Raw genomic sequence first — 16005 nt, 5'->3', positions numbered from 1 at the left:
TGCTTTGCCTAAACAGAGAGAGCAACCCTGGGTAGACAATAATTCATTACGTGTGGGACCGACTTCCAACTTTCCTTGTGGCAAGTTGGCAGGAAGCGTTTGAAAAAAAGTTTTGTCAACTTTCAATCCCACAGGAATAATGGGTCCTCGCAACAATTTTGCCAAATTCTTGAAGTGTATCGTGCTATCATCACTGTTGACTTGGGGGAAGCTGGCAGGGAGCATTTTTCTTTCCATATAACATATTTGACCAGCCTATGTAATATAGGAAAAGAAAAAAAATAATGGATCACTTTTTCTTCCTTTTTTTGTACACTATTGTTTTCTTTTGTTATTGTTGTTAGGGTTGAATGTATGTTTTTGTTTTGTTTTGTTCATTTTGTTTGTTTTACTGTTTTGTATTTTATTTTCTATAATAAAACAATAAATTTAGAGCCGAGGTGGCGCAGTGGTTAAATGCAGCATTGCAGGCTACTTCAGCTGACTGCAGTTCTGCAGTTCGGCTGTTCAAATCTCACCGGCTCAGGGTAGACTCAGCCTTCCATCCTTCCGAGGTGGGTAAAATGAGGACCCGGATTGTTGTTGGGGGCAATATGGTGACTCTGTAAACCGCTTAGAGAGGGCTGAAAGCCCTATGAAGCGATATATAAGTCTAACTGCTATTGCTATTGCTATTTATTTTTTTAAAAAATAACATAAGCCATAGTTTCCCCTTCCTTTATGATCCTCAGCAGAGCCCCAGTAAAATCTCTTTCTCAGCTGGCCTACAGAACTGCGCCTGTCATTTTGCTAGGAGAAGAGGGAATCAAGTGAGCCATTGACTGTGAAGAAAACTGCATCTCTGCTTCACATTCCAGTGTGTCCCCAAGGACCACTTCCCTCCAGGGAGGAAGAGGGCCCACTAATCAACTGGGAGCACTCTCCAGCAACCTACCTCACCAGCAGCCATTCAATTTACTCCCCCAATCTTCCCTCATCACCCACCACTATTAAGAGATTTCAAATTTTAACCTTCTTTTCTAAGTAGCCAATAGCTACTCGTCTCTCAGGCCTTGCTACCAGCTCATATGTCTATGAAAATTATATGAACTTGGTTGATACTTGCAGCCATGTGACAAGGTGGTAAGAGCCGAGGTGGCGCAGTGGTTAAATGCAGCACTGCAGGCTACTTCAGCTGACTGCAGTTCTGCAGTTTGGCTGTTCAAATCTCACCGGCTCAGGGTTGACTCAGCCTTCCATCCTTCCGAGGTGGGTAAAATGAGGACCCGGATTGTTGTTGGGGGCAATATGGTGACTCTGTAAACCGCTTAGAGAGGGCTGAAAGTCCTATGAAGCGGTATATAAGTCTAACTGCTATTGCTATTGCTATGGATTCCAAATTTTGGACACCTTCTGTATGTTAGCCCATCGGAGGCACCTTGGTTCAAAAATTGTTGGCCTAAAATGCACCATTTCACCCAATTCAACATTACAAACATTCGAACAGTTACAACAGTTTTAATAATATATAGTTAGGATGATTTCGGTGATCACCAATTGACTGTCTATGGCATGATTCACAGGAAAAAGATAAAATGCTTAGGTATTTTAAATAATAGCATAGAACTGACCAAAAAGACAGACTTGAAATGTTGACATTAATTTAACCTGGCATTCAAGAACTTGTGCTGAAGGAGAATCAGGTTGAAACACATAGTAACGATGTGCATGATGGTATCAAATGTCATTTGTATACAAGTGTAAAATTACTCAGGAAATCAAAAGCAGGCATGTTTCATTTCTGATGGCAAAACTTCTAAAAAATGAGGATAAAATAATTTTGAAAGAGAAATAAATGATTAAAAGGAAAAAGCTGGATAGAGAGATTATGGGCCTTTGAGAGGCCACTTGTCCACTGTAGGAAAGTACGCAAATTTTCATGTAAGCTGATAAATTATTTGTATTTATCTTTAGTGCCAAATATGTAATATAAAACTGTGCCTGAACTGACTTACAAGAATGCACGCAGTGAAATAAGGGTGAAAAGATGAAGTTTCAAGCTTACTGATTTAAAGCAAGGCATTAAGTCCAAATGGCATTCAACTAAAAGTTATCTATCATACTGAGCTACAATACAGTAATTAAAGTTACTGTTTTCTTTTTCTGTAACAGATAATCCCGTTTTTCTACTTATTCTCATAGCGCTTGAGAATTTCTTTTACATTTTCGTTAATGGTCCCTGGCATATTCTATTTCCAGATCAACTAATTTTGTAAATCCCTATCTATTACACTTCCTGCTATCTGTCTGCAGATCCTCCGACCAATTTGAAAAAAAGTCCAATGAGAAATTACCTCATGATGTCTTTCCCCAGGCCTTTCATGAAGTTACAGAATTGATGGCGGAAGAAGAAACAGACCCAGGCAGAGATGATTGCAGAGGAAAGGCTTTTTAAGATTCACACCTATCCTCTGGCTACTTCAGAACTCAGCAAGTGCAAAAAAACTTCACACCTCTTATGAAATTTGAAACATTTATAAAATTTAGAAAGTGCATTTACATCTAGCAACTTGAATGAGATACGACAGGATATCAGGCAAGATCATTTTCGGGTGGAGTGTAAGTCCTAAAAGAACTCAAATAGAGAACTGATGAACATCTGAAAGTGTGTAAAAAAAGTGTGTATTGAATCAGAGGACTAGAAAGGTGGTTTTTAAGAAGGAATGTATAAGCTACTTAGGTCAACGGTTTTTTTCTAGATAAATACAAGGAAAGCATCATAAAAGACAAGTTTGTTAAGTAAATATAAGAACAAGCCTTGCCGAGGAAAACATCAACATGACTTGTCCAAAAATGTTTCTCCCACTCATCTTTTAAAGTAGAATAGCAAATTTAAGACCTGCAGTAATCCAGTCAGTCTTAGTTAGCCTGACTTTTCAAAACGTTCTGAGCAACATTAACAATCCCAGCAAATAGCAATAGACTCTTTTGTTAAAAAGCAAGACGGATTTCTGCCCAGGAAGCATGCAAAGAATACTTCTCTACTTCTTGCCAACTGTACTGGCCCTTTGTCTATTTGATGTAATTTGATGTATTAATAAGCTATCTGGGGTTAGGAATTATCAGTGTGATTGATAAAATGAACACGGCACAGGATTTTAAAAAACCACTCAGACTTCAAAAATAAGCATGAAAATGGCCGATGCCATTTAATCAAAGCACATGTCAAATTATGGAGATTGGGGCAAAAAGCTGTTTTCCCTACTCCAAGTGAACAGTGACTGATAAGGAAAGTGGTCTTAAGGTATTTGATGGACAGCCAATTCAGCATGTTATTCTTGTTACGATGGCAGGCTTCATCTTGCAGATCATTTGCTAAAGAACAGAAATAAAACTGCCACTATTGTATTGTCTTTTTATGGATTTGCAATATGACACCTTATAAATCTGGGTACAGTTGTCATTGTGCCTGAAAAAGAAAGAACTGGAAAAGGCAATCCACATGATCAAGGGACTGGAAAGGTTCAGAAAAGAGTGAAGAGGGATAGAGGCAGTGTTTTGGAACCTACTCTGTGGGTGTGGCCTCCTTTGTGGGAGTGGCTTGCCGGTCATGTGAGCTGGTGGGAGTGGCTTGCCGGCGATGTGTTCTCTCTCTCTCTCTCTCTCTCTCTCTCTCTCTCTCTCTCTCTCTCTCTCTCTCTCTCTCTCTCTCCTTCCTTCCTTTTGTCTCTCTGTCCCTTTTTTCTTTTTTTCTTTCATCTTTCTCTCACTCTTTTTCTTTCTTTCTTTCTTTTTTCTTTCTTTCTTCCTTCCTTCCTTTCTTTCTCTCTCTCTCTCTCTCTGTGTCAGTCAGTCAGTCAGTCAGTCAGTCTGTGTGTGTATTTGTGTTTGTGTCTGTGTGTCTGTGTGTCTGTGTGTGTGTGGCAGTGGTGGGTTTCAAAAATTTTTGGATCCTCTTCTGTAGGTGTGGCCTGCTTTCTGGGTCCACTGGTGGAACCTCTTCTAACCGGTTCGGTAGATTTGACGAACCGGTTCTACCGAATAGGTGCGAACTGGTAGGAACCCACCTCTGGATAGAGGTGAATACAATTGTGCACTGTGTGGAAAAAGAAATCAGGAGATTTTCTTTTTCTCTCAAAATTCACAGATCCTGGATCACCCAGTGAAGCTGAATGTTAGTGTTGGTGGGATTGGAATACATAAAAGAAAATATTTCTTCTCACAATAATGTACCAATAATGGACTGCGTTAGTCTACCGACTTCGATCACTTTAAAAGAGGATTAAACACATTAATGAAGGTTAAGGCTAGCCATGGCTGCAAATCATGTTGCGTGTACATTATCTACAATATTAGAAAGAGCAAGACTATTTATAACTTTTGTGGGAAATGAAACAGAGGTTTTCTGTTGTGTTCCTGTTTTGCTTGTAGCTCAGCAGTGGAAACTAGTTGGTTATCGTATGGGACTTTGATTCTCATCAAACACAGCTCTTTTGATATAAATACTGACCTGATTGCTATCTGAATATGGATGTATCATATCCTGCAATGTAAAAACAAAAATGAAAAATGCAATGAGATATCTTGACTTAACTCCTCTAGAGCTCCTCTCCAATCCATTATTTCAAAAACAAAGCGAAAACCCCTGAGCAATATCCAAAAGTATCAACGGAGGAAAAATAAGATAGAACTGCAGTTACATGAAATATATATATAAATGTGTGTGTGTGTGTGTTTTTTTATTTGTGCTGATAAATAAATAAAGGGAGACTAGTATAGATCTATTTCAAGCAATTTAGCTCTCATCAGCTAGCCGTACTGATAACGGATAAGAGCCTGTGGCCTAATGGCTAAGATCTCTGCCTAGTATGTAATATAGCCCAGGTTCAAATCCCAGTAGGGTATGGCTAGCTGATGAGAGCTAAATAGCTTGAAATAGATCTACACTAGTCTCCCTTTATTTATTTATCAGCACAAATTAAAAAAACACAAATATAACAAAGGCAACAGTAAAAATATTGGGTTTCTGTCGTGATGGACTCTTGTGATGAGCCGATTGACAGATGATGGAAGCAGTTAGCTTCCTCCCATAATTGGGGCTTACCAGGGGTTGTAAAAATCTAATATATAAAAATCTAATATATATTAGATGTATAATCTAATATATATATATATAGAATGCTACTTACAAGGTAGGTATACAATGGCATATATATCTGAGAACTTGTTTTTAATACAGGAACATTAATGTGGCATATATTAGTATCTTTTTCAGAAATGTAATAGATGAGTCTTCTTTACATCATTGTCCTGTTTCTTTATTACACTACCACAATGTATATCTATGTACCTGCATAGATGTATGCACATGTTTTCTGGTATCCAAACAGTGGCTAGCAGCTCAATGCTTATAGTTCAACAGATACAGTAATACAATAAACGCTCATTCCTTTCGAAAAAGAAACAGGAACCTCCTGTACATTTTTTGTTTGTTTTAAACAAAACCAAGACATAACCAAGAAATAAAATAAAGTTATAAATTCAAGGACCACAGCATAGCAGGGGAAACACAGAGAAATAAAATGTATAAGATTTCTTTTTTTAAATGATTCTTGATTGGTAATGAGAGGCGAGTTGCTCCTAGTTCGACCTGGTTTGGCCGAACTGGTAGTGGCAGTGGCGAGAGGCTCTGCCCACCTGCCCGGACACTTCTGCGCAAGCATCACACGCACGAGAGAGAGAGAGAGCATGCATGAGTGAACCACTAGTAAAACAGGTACAAACTCACCACTGTTGGTAATGCTAATGTATGATGCAGAGAAGGCCTGCATCATACATTAGACAATTTGACAATTTGAACTGGGCTTTCTTATTAAAGGAGGATATGAGAAAACTTTATAAAATGAGAAAGATCAATTTGCATAACAAAACCAACTGAGATTAAAAAAAAAGAAAGAAACAAGACAAGGCTGCCCACTGTCTCCATTCTTCTTTATTTTGGTTCTTGAAGTACTGAATAAAGATATATGTCAATGTGTGAGGATTGTGGGAGTAAAGATTAAAAAAGAAACTTATAAGATATCAACTTTTGCAGGTGACTGTGTTCATTCTGGAAGATCTTTTAAAGGGAGTTTAAATATGAATGTGCAAATAAAAATGGTACATTATCAGGTTTCAAAATTAATAAACGGAAGATATTAACAAAAATGTAAAAATAGAAAATCAAACAATATTGAGGATTAAAATGGATTTTAAGACTGAGAAGGTGGTAAACTATCGGGATATTACTATAACAGATATGAATTGTGTATTATTTCAAAATAGCTATGTTAAAATATGGAATGAAGTTTAAAATGGTATGTTAAAATGGGAGAAATTACGACTGTCATTGCAAGGGACAATTTCTATGGCAAAAATCAATGTCTTGCCTAGAATGATGTTTTGTTTCAGACAATGCCTGTTTTGACAACTGATCCACCATTTAAATAGTGGCAGAAGGATATATCTAAACTTGCGTGTTGGGGAAAAATGAATTAAGTAAGTATAAAGCATTAAAAGATGCAAAAGTAAGAGGAGGATTGGGTTCACCTAATTTGAAATTGGATTTTGCAGCTTGTTTGTCAGCCTCTGCTTCGCTGCTGCTTTTCGGCTGCCATTGAAACGGGGAGGGGGGGCATGGTATTTGGGAAGGGAATATTCTGTACTGGAGGACTGTTTATTAGGGAGTTATTCTCACCATCTCTTTGCGCATGTGGACGGGAGTTTCCCGCCAAGGCCAACTGTCCAGCATTCCATCCTGATGATGATTTTTGAAGATGTCTCCCACCTGACAGTTGGGTGAAATATGATTGGACTATGGACTGGGGTACCAAGGGGAGGGGAATGAACCTTGTATTGATATCTATTGCTTTCGCGCCTTTTTATTCAGATTCAGCTTTGCTTTGCTTCTTTTCGTTTGTAGCCAGTAAAAGTACACTTAATTCTGAAATATGGAGTTGAGTGGTTTCTTTCTTGGTTATTAAATGAAGGGGGCAGTGACATTGTTGTTCTGTTTGGATGAAAGACCACTCTTTCATGTGCTTCTGAGAAATCGAAGGCTTTTGGAATTAGAAGGACATCACCTGAGATTTGGGTGGCATGGATATTTGTAGTACAATACAGTCAAGGTTAATGTGGATTTTAAAAACCATTGTTAGAGGTATTGAGAGTATTGAATAGATATAAACACAGATTTTACCTCAAAGCACCTTGTAGCTTTATGCACAAGAAACATTTTATAGACAAGAAGTAATAGGCAAAGACAAATGGCTAACTTACAATGAGATACTAAAATTTTGTCAAGGGGAATATAAAACAAAATCGTAAGAAGAACGAGTGGAAAAGGACTATAGTTGTTAATGTTCCTCTTATTTACGATTATTAGAGATTAAAAGTAGACAAATGTGTAGTTTTGAACATTGTTGACTGAGTTTGAAATAAAAATGTGCAGCAATCATGAACATGTGATTGCTAAAATGCATAAACTTTTACTGAAATTTGAAACAGAATAAGTGCAAGAGTGTATGATAAAGTGAGCTGAAACCTCAGTTTAATTTTATTTTATCCCGACGGAACAATGAAAAAATATGTGATGGAAAGAATTAAAATTTTAATCATGTTATCATCTTAAAGAAAAAAATAATTAAATGAACTACTGTTGGTATACGTAACCAGAGAAACTATCTAGAACAGCGGTCACCAACTAGTGGTCCAAGGACCACCGGTGTTCCGCAAGAAAATTTTGGTGATCTACAGAAAAATTATTTGCATTTTTTATATTGCACTAAATCAGAGGCCCTCAAACTACGGCCTGCGGGCAGGATATGTGCAATGAACGCTTGTGTTTCTGCAGAGAGTCTCCCCCTTCTTTTTCTACTGGTCGGAGGGGGGGCAGAAATTCTGACGGGGTCTGCTTCAGCATCCTGATCCAGGGCATTGGGCAAAGGCTGGAGGGAAGCATTGCTGGTGGCAAAGAGCCAGAGGGCCTTGTTCCAGTGGGACTGTATCATGGCCTGGAACTGGCTGACCATCTCAATCTGCTGAGCCTCCAGGCGCCAGTACCTGGCCTTGCACTCCCGCAGGTCTTTACTCTGCTTGGAAAGCCTATGCTCGTAGTCTTCAGTGAGTTGCTTCTGCTGAGCCTCCTTCTCAGTCAGATCCAATTTGAACTGAGCCAGCTATTTTGCCAACTCTTTCGTGTGGTGGCTGCTTAGCTCCAACAACTGCTTCCTATTGGGGCCCTAAGGAGCCTGGGCAGGCAGGTGAGGAGTGGCTGGGAGGGGAGGGGCAATTAGAGGCCAGCGAGGCATCCCTCGAAGTGAGTGACATCAAGTTGGCCACACCTACCCAGTGATGTGGCCACCTAGCCACGCCCGCTTTAGGCAGATTGAGCAGATCATATTAGTGCTCCGCAGGATTTAAAATTATATAAATAATTCATAATTTAAAATTATAAATTTAGTGGCCCCTGAGGTCCAAGTGGTTGGGGGCCCCTGATCTAGAATGTATAAAGACACTTCAAACGTATGTTGGAAATATGGAAAAGAAGGGGACATTTTATCATGTTTAACAGGTATGTAAAAAAGCTGCAAATTTGGATTCAAATATATACACTGATTCAGAAGATAGTAAAGATTAACGTACAGTTGATACCAGAGATTTTTCTTTTGGGGTTGATGGACAAGCAATGGAAAAAAGTTACAGGAGCTTGTTTTCATACAAGAAAGCTGTGGAAGATTATTGTATGCACAAAGATGAAAAGATTCAGCGTTACCCACAATGCAGGAATAGTTGGTGAGTTGGTGATGGAGCCGAGGTGGCGCAGTGGTTAAATGCAGCACTGCAGGCTACTTCAGCTGACTGCAGTTCAGCTGTTCAAATCTCACCGGCTCAGGGTTGACTCAGCCTTCCATCCTTCCGAGGTAAAATGAGGACCCGGATTGTTGTTGGGGGCAATATGCTGACTCTGTAAACCGCTTAGAGAGGGCTGAAAGCCCTATGAAGCGGTATATAAGTCTAACTGCTATTGCTATTGCTATAACTTGATAAGATGTTCATACTGACTTCTTTGATCAAAGGCAATACATATGTTTATTATTGACTGGAAACTCCTTAGAGGCTTCTGGGGTAAAACAGGAAAAAGAAACATGATTCATGGTTTTGAGATTAGATAGCATAGATTATAGAAAGAAGAGAGTTATGTTATAACTATATAGGAAGTGGTATTGTACTTATAGCGGCTATAAAGAAGGTTGGAAGCTATGTTATCTTTTTTACTTCCTGTTTTTGCCTTTTTTCTCTTTCTTGCACTTTTAGTTTTCTCTTTGACTTCTTTAATATTGGTCGGTATTAGTTTTCCTTTAAATTTTTTAAAATAAAAATTACATTTAAAAAACATAATGTTGATATATTACACTTCTGTAGACTAGATTTGGCGTTGTTCAGCTGTATTTCCAAACGAATAGTTTGTGGAAAAAGGCTCCAAAGTATTGATTTTTAAATGAATGGCTCACTCTATCACTATAATACCCTCAGGATCTTGCAAGTTTTTGCCTCCGTATACTTTTTTTGCGCTTAATTGATGGACCAAGGAAGGAAATCAAAACAAAACAAAACAAAGTGACAAGATTACTTTTAGATGTTTAACTCCCTAACCTCCCTGGGGTTCCAAAAAATATTTCCTGTATTACTAGGTAGACTTTTCCAGCTCTAAATTCTAACTTACCCCAAAGCTGAATGCCTTTCCAAGTCGGACACTGTTTATTTTAGGTATAGCTAATAAGACAGGATTGGGCAGTTTTATATGGTGTGAAAAGAAGGAAGACTATTTTTTTCCAAGAGAAGAGCACTGATGTTATCCAGCTGGGTAATGAAACCTTGGCAAATAAACAATCAAGCTCAGAGAATACCAAAGATTCCAATTTTGCTAGCAAGCTTCATTTCAAAGTATTTCCAAGCAATGATTCTGAAAATTCTGGAATCAAAATTTGAGGAAATCTGGAACAAACTTCAGGGTTGTAGCAGCCATGGTGGAAACAATATCCTGCTTTTCCAAGCACAGAGCCAGGCATTAAGACTCCTTCAATGTAATATGTAAGCACAATCATATTAGTTCTCTTTAGGGTCTTTCTGTATGAGAGGACTGGAAGATAGCTATTATGTTCTCTGGGTTTTTTTTTTGGTGTCTTTTTTCTCATTGCCCCAGATCCACTACTTGGAGATAAGACATACTGATAAGCAAGATTTTACTTATACTCTAAATAAAGGTTAAACAAAAAATAAGATCGAAGGAGAGCAAGTTGTTCTTCTGTTAAAGAAACAAACTCACAATCTCTGTCCCAAGGCTTTGATGCCCAACGCTAATTTAGCAGTGGGTCCGTTTGCTCAGCTATACAGGTTGGGTCTGTACAATCCAATATTTCAAAAGAAAAAAAAAGATTATAGGCTCCTATCCAATGTTCCCTCTAATTTTTTTTCAGTGTGAGTGGAAAAGTATAGTGGTTGAGCAGCATATTTTCATGCCCGAGCACCTGAATTTTTTTCACAGATGTCACCCAAGACAACAACGAAATCAGTGATATTTGAAACTCAACGTTATGTTTATTCAAGGGACCTGCTTAATTAAAAAGTGTTATATAATATCAGTATCACTTATAATACTGCAAGTCTGCAATATTAAAATACTTGTATAGTATATATATTTGAAGAGATCAAATCACAACCAGTATGCCACTTCCTTGATATATTGCTTTTATTTTCATTGAGTTTTTAAAAATGAGCATTATTTCATCCTTTTTCTTTATTTTTGATTGGTATCTGCAATTTGTGTTAATTCTGTTCATACATATAATATAAATGAAAAACCCCAGCTCTCTTAGAAATCTTTTAAATTCTTTGTGGTGCTCTCTTTTAGAATTGGCCAATTAATATTTCTGTCCCCCCAACTAATTCCAGGCAGAGTTGACTGAAAAAGTAATTTTTCATGAAGGGACATTTTCCTAGTATTTATGAATAACAGTTCATATTTATATCTGCTAGCTTCAGCAGAGGATGACCAATTATTCTAAAGCTATTGTTGTTGCTTGTATCTCCTAATTTCAATATTTGTCTTGACACTCAGTACATCTTACAACTATTTGCAGTTGGCAAATAAGTACGGTAAGTGATTATGCTTTTAGTAGTAATTAGTATTTTGTATGTTGTGCACAAAAACTGCGTATTCCATACTGGGGGAGGCATTCCCCAAAACACAGCAGGAACAAAAAAGATAACATTCCCGCCCCGTCTCCTAAATACCTTTCAACTGGAAAGTTCACAATAATCACATGCACTAACCTCTTAAAGGAGCCGTTGCAAATACCCATTTTTTACCGTTTTACTGAAATGTGAAAACTCAAGATAAATCTTTTTAATGCATTGCTAAGGAGGGAGGGGGCAGGGGGTGTTTGTTGTTTATTAGTTTATTGAGGGCTCCAGACCGTCAACCTCCGTCTTGCAAAAAGCATGATCTCACTCACACCCACTTAAAATCTCCCCCTCCTGCATTATCCCTTTCTGCAGCCACTTTTCCTCCTCCCTCCCCAAGATTCACCCACCAACACCAAGAGGAACAGGGAAAGAGGCGCCTTCTCTGCCCGGTGCCCCCATACCACTTTGCCCCGAAAGCCAGCCGGACACCCCCCCCCCCAAAAAAAAGCGGTCGGTAAATGAGCTTCCCCGCTTCAGTCAAGTGAAGCCTCTGCCAGGAGGGGGTGGGCGCAATCCAATCCGAATGGCAGCCAAGAGCCGTCGCTCGTTCCCCGCTGGCTCTGGATTGTCCTGGGAACCGGCAAGCGCGAGCAAGAGAGGGCGGGAGACGCCCGCTTTCTCTCTCGCGGCCGCCTAAGTCCGGCGGCGCAACCAACCACAGACCCAAACTTTCCCTGCCTCCGCCCCGAGAGTGGCGAGGTATAACTTCTGGGACGGCAAATCAGCCGGGGTGCTCCGCAGCTTGGAGCAGAATCGGCAGGGACTCCTTCGCGCGCCCTGGATTCGCTTCGCCTCGCCTCTCTCCGCACCTGCGCTCTGCCTATAGCCTCCGGGATGCAGACCCCCTTCGGGCACGCCAGGTTTCCCAGAGGCTGACAGCCCAGCCTCTCGGTAACCCGGCTGCCGACGGGAGGGCAGCCAGTGGCGAGCATAGTGGAGGGAGGCGGGGAGAAGGAGCCCGCCTCCTCCTCCCTCGAGGTTGGACGGCGGTAGTGGCTCTGCAGGCGGCAGCGGTGCTATCATTTCGGGGACTGGGCGACTGCTCAGTCGCTTATCTCCCACCCGCTCCTGGAAGGGCTCGGGCATGTCCCCAGCCGGGAGGTAGTTGCTTCGCTGCTGCTGCTGCTGCCGCCGCCGCGCCCCCGTGCGCCCGTTTTGCTCGGTTCGCTCCCGCATCATGCTTGGGCAGAGCCGCCGGGGGTTGCTGGTGCTGCTGCTGCTGCCGTTCTTCGCGCTTCGCGGCGCAACCCCAGGAAGGCGCCCGGCTGCTCCGGAGCAGTTGAGCTCTTTTCTTTCTTTGGCGGCTGCTCCGGTTCCAGCGCAATAAAGATGAGGCGGCACCGGTACTTGCTGGAGCGCGGCGCTGCGAACGCCCCGGCCGAGGCTGAGGGCGAAGGCTGCGGGGGTCCCGAGGGCTCGAAGCGGGGCTGTCTGTGCGCCTGCTGCCGCCGCCGCCGCCCCCACCGCGACTGGCTCTACGAGTCGTATTATTGCATGAGCCAACAACACCCGCTGCTTGTCTTCCTGCTGCTCATCGTGATTGGCGCCTGCCTAGCTTTGCTCGCCGTCTTCTTTTTCGCCTCGGGGCTGGTAAGTTGCCCGTCGCTTCGAGTGGCGCACTTTGGCGGGCAAAGACATTTGCCACCACCTCGAGGAAGCCTCCCCAGCCCTTCAGAGTCCCAGGGAGTCTTGCGGGAGGGTGGCCTTCCGTTTCGCTCTTTTAAGAGCCGCGGAGGTCTTGCTCCGAGATCTAGGAGCGGACCCCGCGGTCCGGCTCAACTTCGGTCCCCAAGGCCTCGCTCAGGATTTACCCCACCAGAGTTTAGCCGAGAAAGGAGCGTAAGGCATCTCCCTCCAATGCCCCAGTACATGTGGCCCCCGAGCGCTGGCTCCAGAACGTTGTTTTTCAAAGCCCTTCGACCACTTTTCAATACCGATTTTTTTGGTCCATTTTCCACCGTCCTCAAATATTAAGAGATCAAATGACCGCCTTATTTTATTCTAAAAAAAAAAAAAAGATTGATTGTGAATTGGTAATGTCACCCTTGTGAGTTAAAGCAACGTGTTTGTCTTAATACTGAAAACATTTTTCAGCTATCCCATCTATGGAAAGCCTCTGATTTTTCAGAATGTTAAGGATGTGGTAGCAAATGCTAATGCTGCCATTATATACCGTGATTGTAATTTTTTTAAAAAAATATATCTGGTTCCAAAGCCAATTAAAATAATATATTTGATGGAAATGCAAGTTATCCCTAGGATTGCTTAAGTTCAATTTCATTCAGTTTTGTTTTACACTTTGAAAAGTTTGTACAGTACAGTGTTACTTTAATATTAGAAGCACTCATTCTTCCAAACATACCCAGGTCTGAATTTATTATTTGTACTCCAGAATCCACGCTCTTTCTCCCTTTTTTATTTTTATGTCTGATTCCTGCACAAGGGCTACAATGAATTGCAGAGTTATTGCTGAGTTTTTTCACAGGATTTGTCTCTCTTTAGTCTCTCTGGCTTCCATACCCTGCAATCTTTTAACTTCGAGTTTTTGTTTTTTTTTAAGCTGATTTTCACTGCAGCCTCCTTTTGATTTGCAAGTCAATATTATTTTATTGTAATTGTCTCTATAATTTCTGCAGCTCGTGTAAATAAAAGTGGCCATGCAGTTATTTCCGAGGGTAATTACATGGTTCTTTTACTGTGCTTGGTTCCTGTTAGTTGCCAGTATAGTTACTGGAATTCACGCATGCCAACGATTTGGTCATTGGCCTGGCTCCTTGGAAATAAGTCTCACAGATTTCAGTGAAGTTCACAGCCAAGCAACTGCTTAGGCTCTCAGTCCAAATTTAATTCTTCTAATTCATTTGCTTGGTTTCTCTCCTGCTGACAGATTAACCTTGTTGGCGTTTGTTGTCTAAGTGACAAGAGTTTTAAAGCTGCACAAATCTTTGGTATCCACTTTTTAAAATGTTTTCATCCCAAAGGAGTTAAAAAGACCATCTCTCTTTTTTCTCGGTATATATGGCCAAACAGAGCAACAGGGCTCCAATACTAAGTTTTGGGAAACCCAAGGGTTTGCAGAAATTGTCCCGAGGAAGATCTCTTAATGAAAAATTACCTTTGAATAAACCAGTGGCTAATTAGTGTCACTTACGTTCAAAGTTTATTTCACTCAAAGACTAAAGAAAACAATCAAGAAACTGTTTAAAAGTAGGAGAGCTAGGCTAGATACGAAACTCAAGCTAAAAGGGTAGAAGAGAATATTCTAAATATTATTACATATTAATAATATTTAACATTAGTACCACTTATCAGTATAAATTGTGTCTCTAAAGCTAGAAAGCAGAGCATTATTTGAGTGTCTTCAATGGCCACAGATTTTGGATTGCAGGGGGAACTTGAAAACTGAGAGAGGATGGAATTAAATATTTTGGAGAAGCTCATAACTGACACCGACAGAAATAGTCAATGCTACAACCCATTTTTAATCTATTCCTGCTCTAATTAATTCATGCAATTAGAAACTTTTTTTTTCAAATAGTTTGTTCTACATATTAGATTGACAATATGATAAACTCATAATTTTCAGAGGAGGGAAAGCATGTTGAGGGATACCTTTGGCCCCATTCTGGTAATCCCTATGCTCGCTACTTCTGTTTGTATTGCAAGTAGGAATTCTGATAAAGCAAAAAGCCTTGGGCTTTGGGGAGTTCACGTGATTGAAATCTATGCCAGACAATACTGCTCAAACAAAAACTGGCATGGAAAGATGGGGACGTTAAAATCGGGACCAGCATGGACATCCCATGCTCCTTTTAGTGTGCAAATACTGGGCACATCAAAACTAATTTCCATCCTTCTGCAGGAAAAAAACCCCAGGAGCATTCTTCCTATAGCATTAACGTACAAATAGGATTATCCCAAAGCCTGATGTTCGGGAAAATAAGTAGTATAATCGTTGGCCAATACTGTAATCTAAAATAAAAATTTGTGGAGTGAGAGCTGCTTGTTTTCTTTCTAATTAAAAAATTATATATCCTTACTTTCTAAGGCGTTGTGCACCAGTCATTTTTTAATGTGTTCATGTTTACAGTGGAAATCTCTAAAGACGATTTGATATTTTAAATAAGAGGATTGTCTTATTGCAGCCAAAACAAGATCTACACTGGAGTATTGTTGTGCATCAAAAGCTAACACTTTTCCATCAACATACCAGTTGCTCCTCAGGAGGAGTTTATAATTAATACTATATGATGCTAGCTGTGGTTTAAATAGGAGTACCAGGCACATAATCAATCTATAGCATTAGAAATGCAGGAGAAACATAGATGTTAGAAAAGTTAAGGAATGTTAATAACCTAGAGGACTACATTTGTGGGCTCCAAATGCTGCCATGTGCTTTTTAAAAAGCCTATAAAGTATTTGCGAGTCTGGAGTTCTGCACAGAGTTTGAAAAAATATGCAATTGTTCCTTTTCACTTCCTTCTCTCTGTACGGGAAATAAATCAGAGATTTCTTATAGTTTTTCAATTTCAATTCAATAGACAGAATTCTAAGTTGGTGAGCTATGCCTATCGACACGGACGTGTTCTGAACTCATTTCCCACAGTAGCAGCTACAATACTGTAAAATTCAAACTTAGTTTACTCAGCAGTGCGTGGTAACTGAAACCACTCAATAGACCAGCCATAAAAGCAGGGAGGGAGGGAGGGCAGGAGCGGATAAACTAGACAAACAAAAACA

At 40.3% G+C, this 16005-nt stretch overlaps 1 protein-coding gene and 1 long non-coding RNA gene across 3 annotated transcripts in view; one reads left to right on the top strand and one right to left on the bottom strand.

Moving 5' to 3' along the window:
• Positions 1-16005, bottom strand: part of LOC148044493 (uncharacterized) — a 1189713-nt gene that overhangs the window by 1010784 nt on the left and 162924 nt on the right. The gene's annotated exons all lie outside the window — the stretch shown is intronic.
• The window catches only part of ADCY2 (adenylate cyclase 2), a 168069-nt gene continuing 164646 nt past the window's right edge, over positions 12583-16005 (top strand). For both annotated transcript variants that reach the window (XM_087721923.1, XM_087721922.1), the window contains exon 1: positions 12583-12855. In XM_087721923.1, the coding sequence (XP_087578049.1) occupies positions 12595-12855 (261 nt within the window). In that variant the 5' untranslated portion in view covers positions 12583-12594. The remainder of the gene's footprint in view (positions 12856-16005) is intronic.

This window comes from Thamnophis sirtalis, unplaced genomic scaffold (genome assembly GCF_051295495.1).
Source record: "Thamnophis sirtalis isolate CommonGarterSnake01/CBP01778 unplaced genomic scaffold, rThaSir2_p1.2 scaffold_8, whole genome shotgun sequence".
Lineage (NCBI taxonomy): Eukaryota > Metazoa > Chordata > Lepidosauria > Squamata > Natricidae > Thamnophis > Thamnophis sirtalis.
This window is presented reverse-complemented; position numbering and strand designations above follow the sequence as displayed.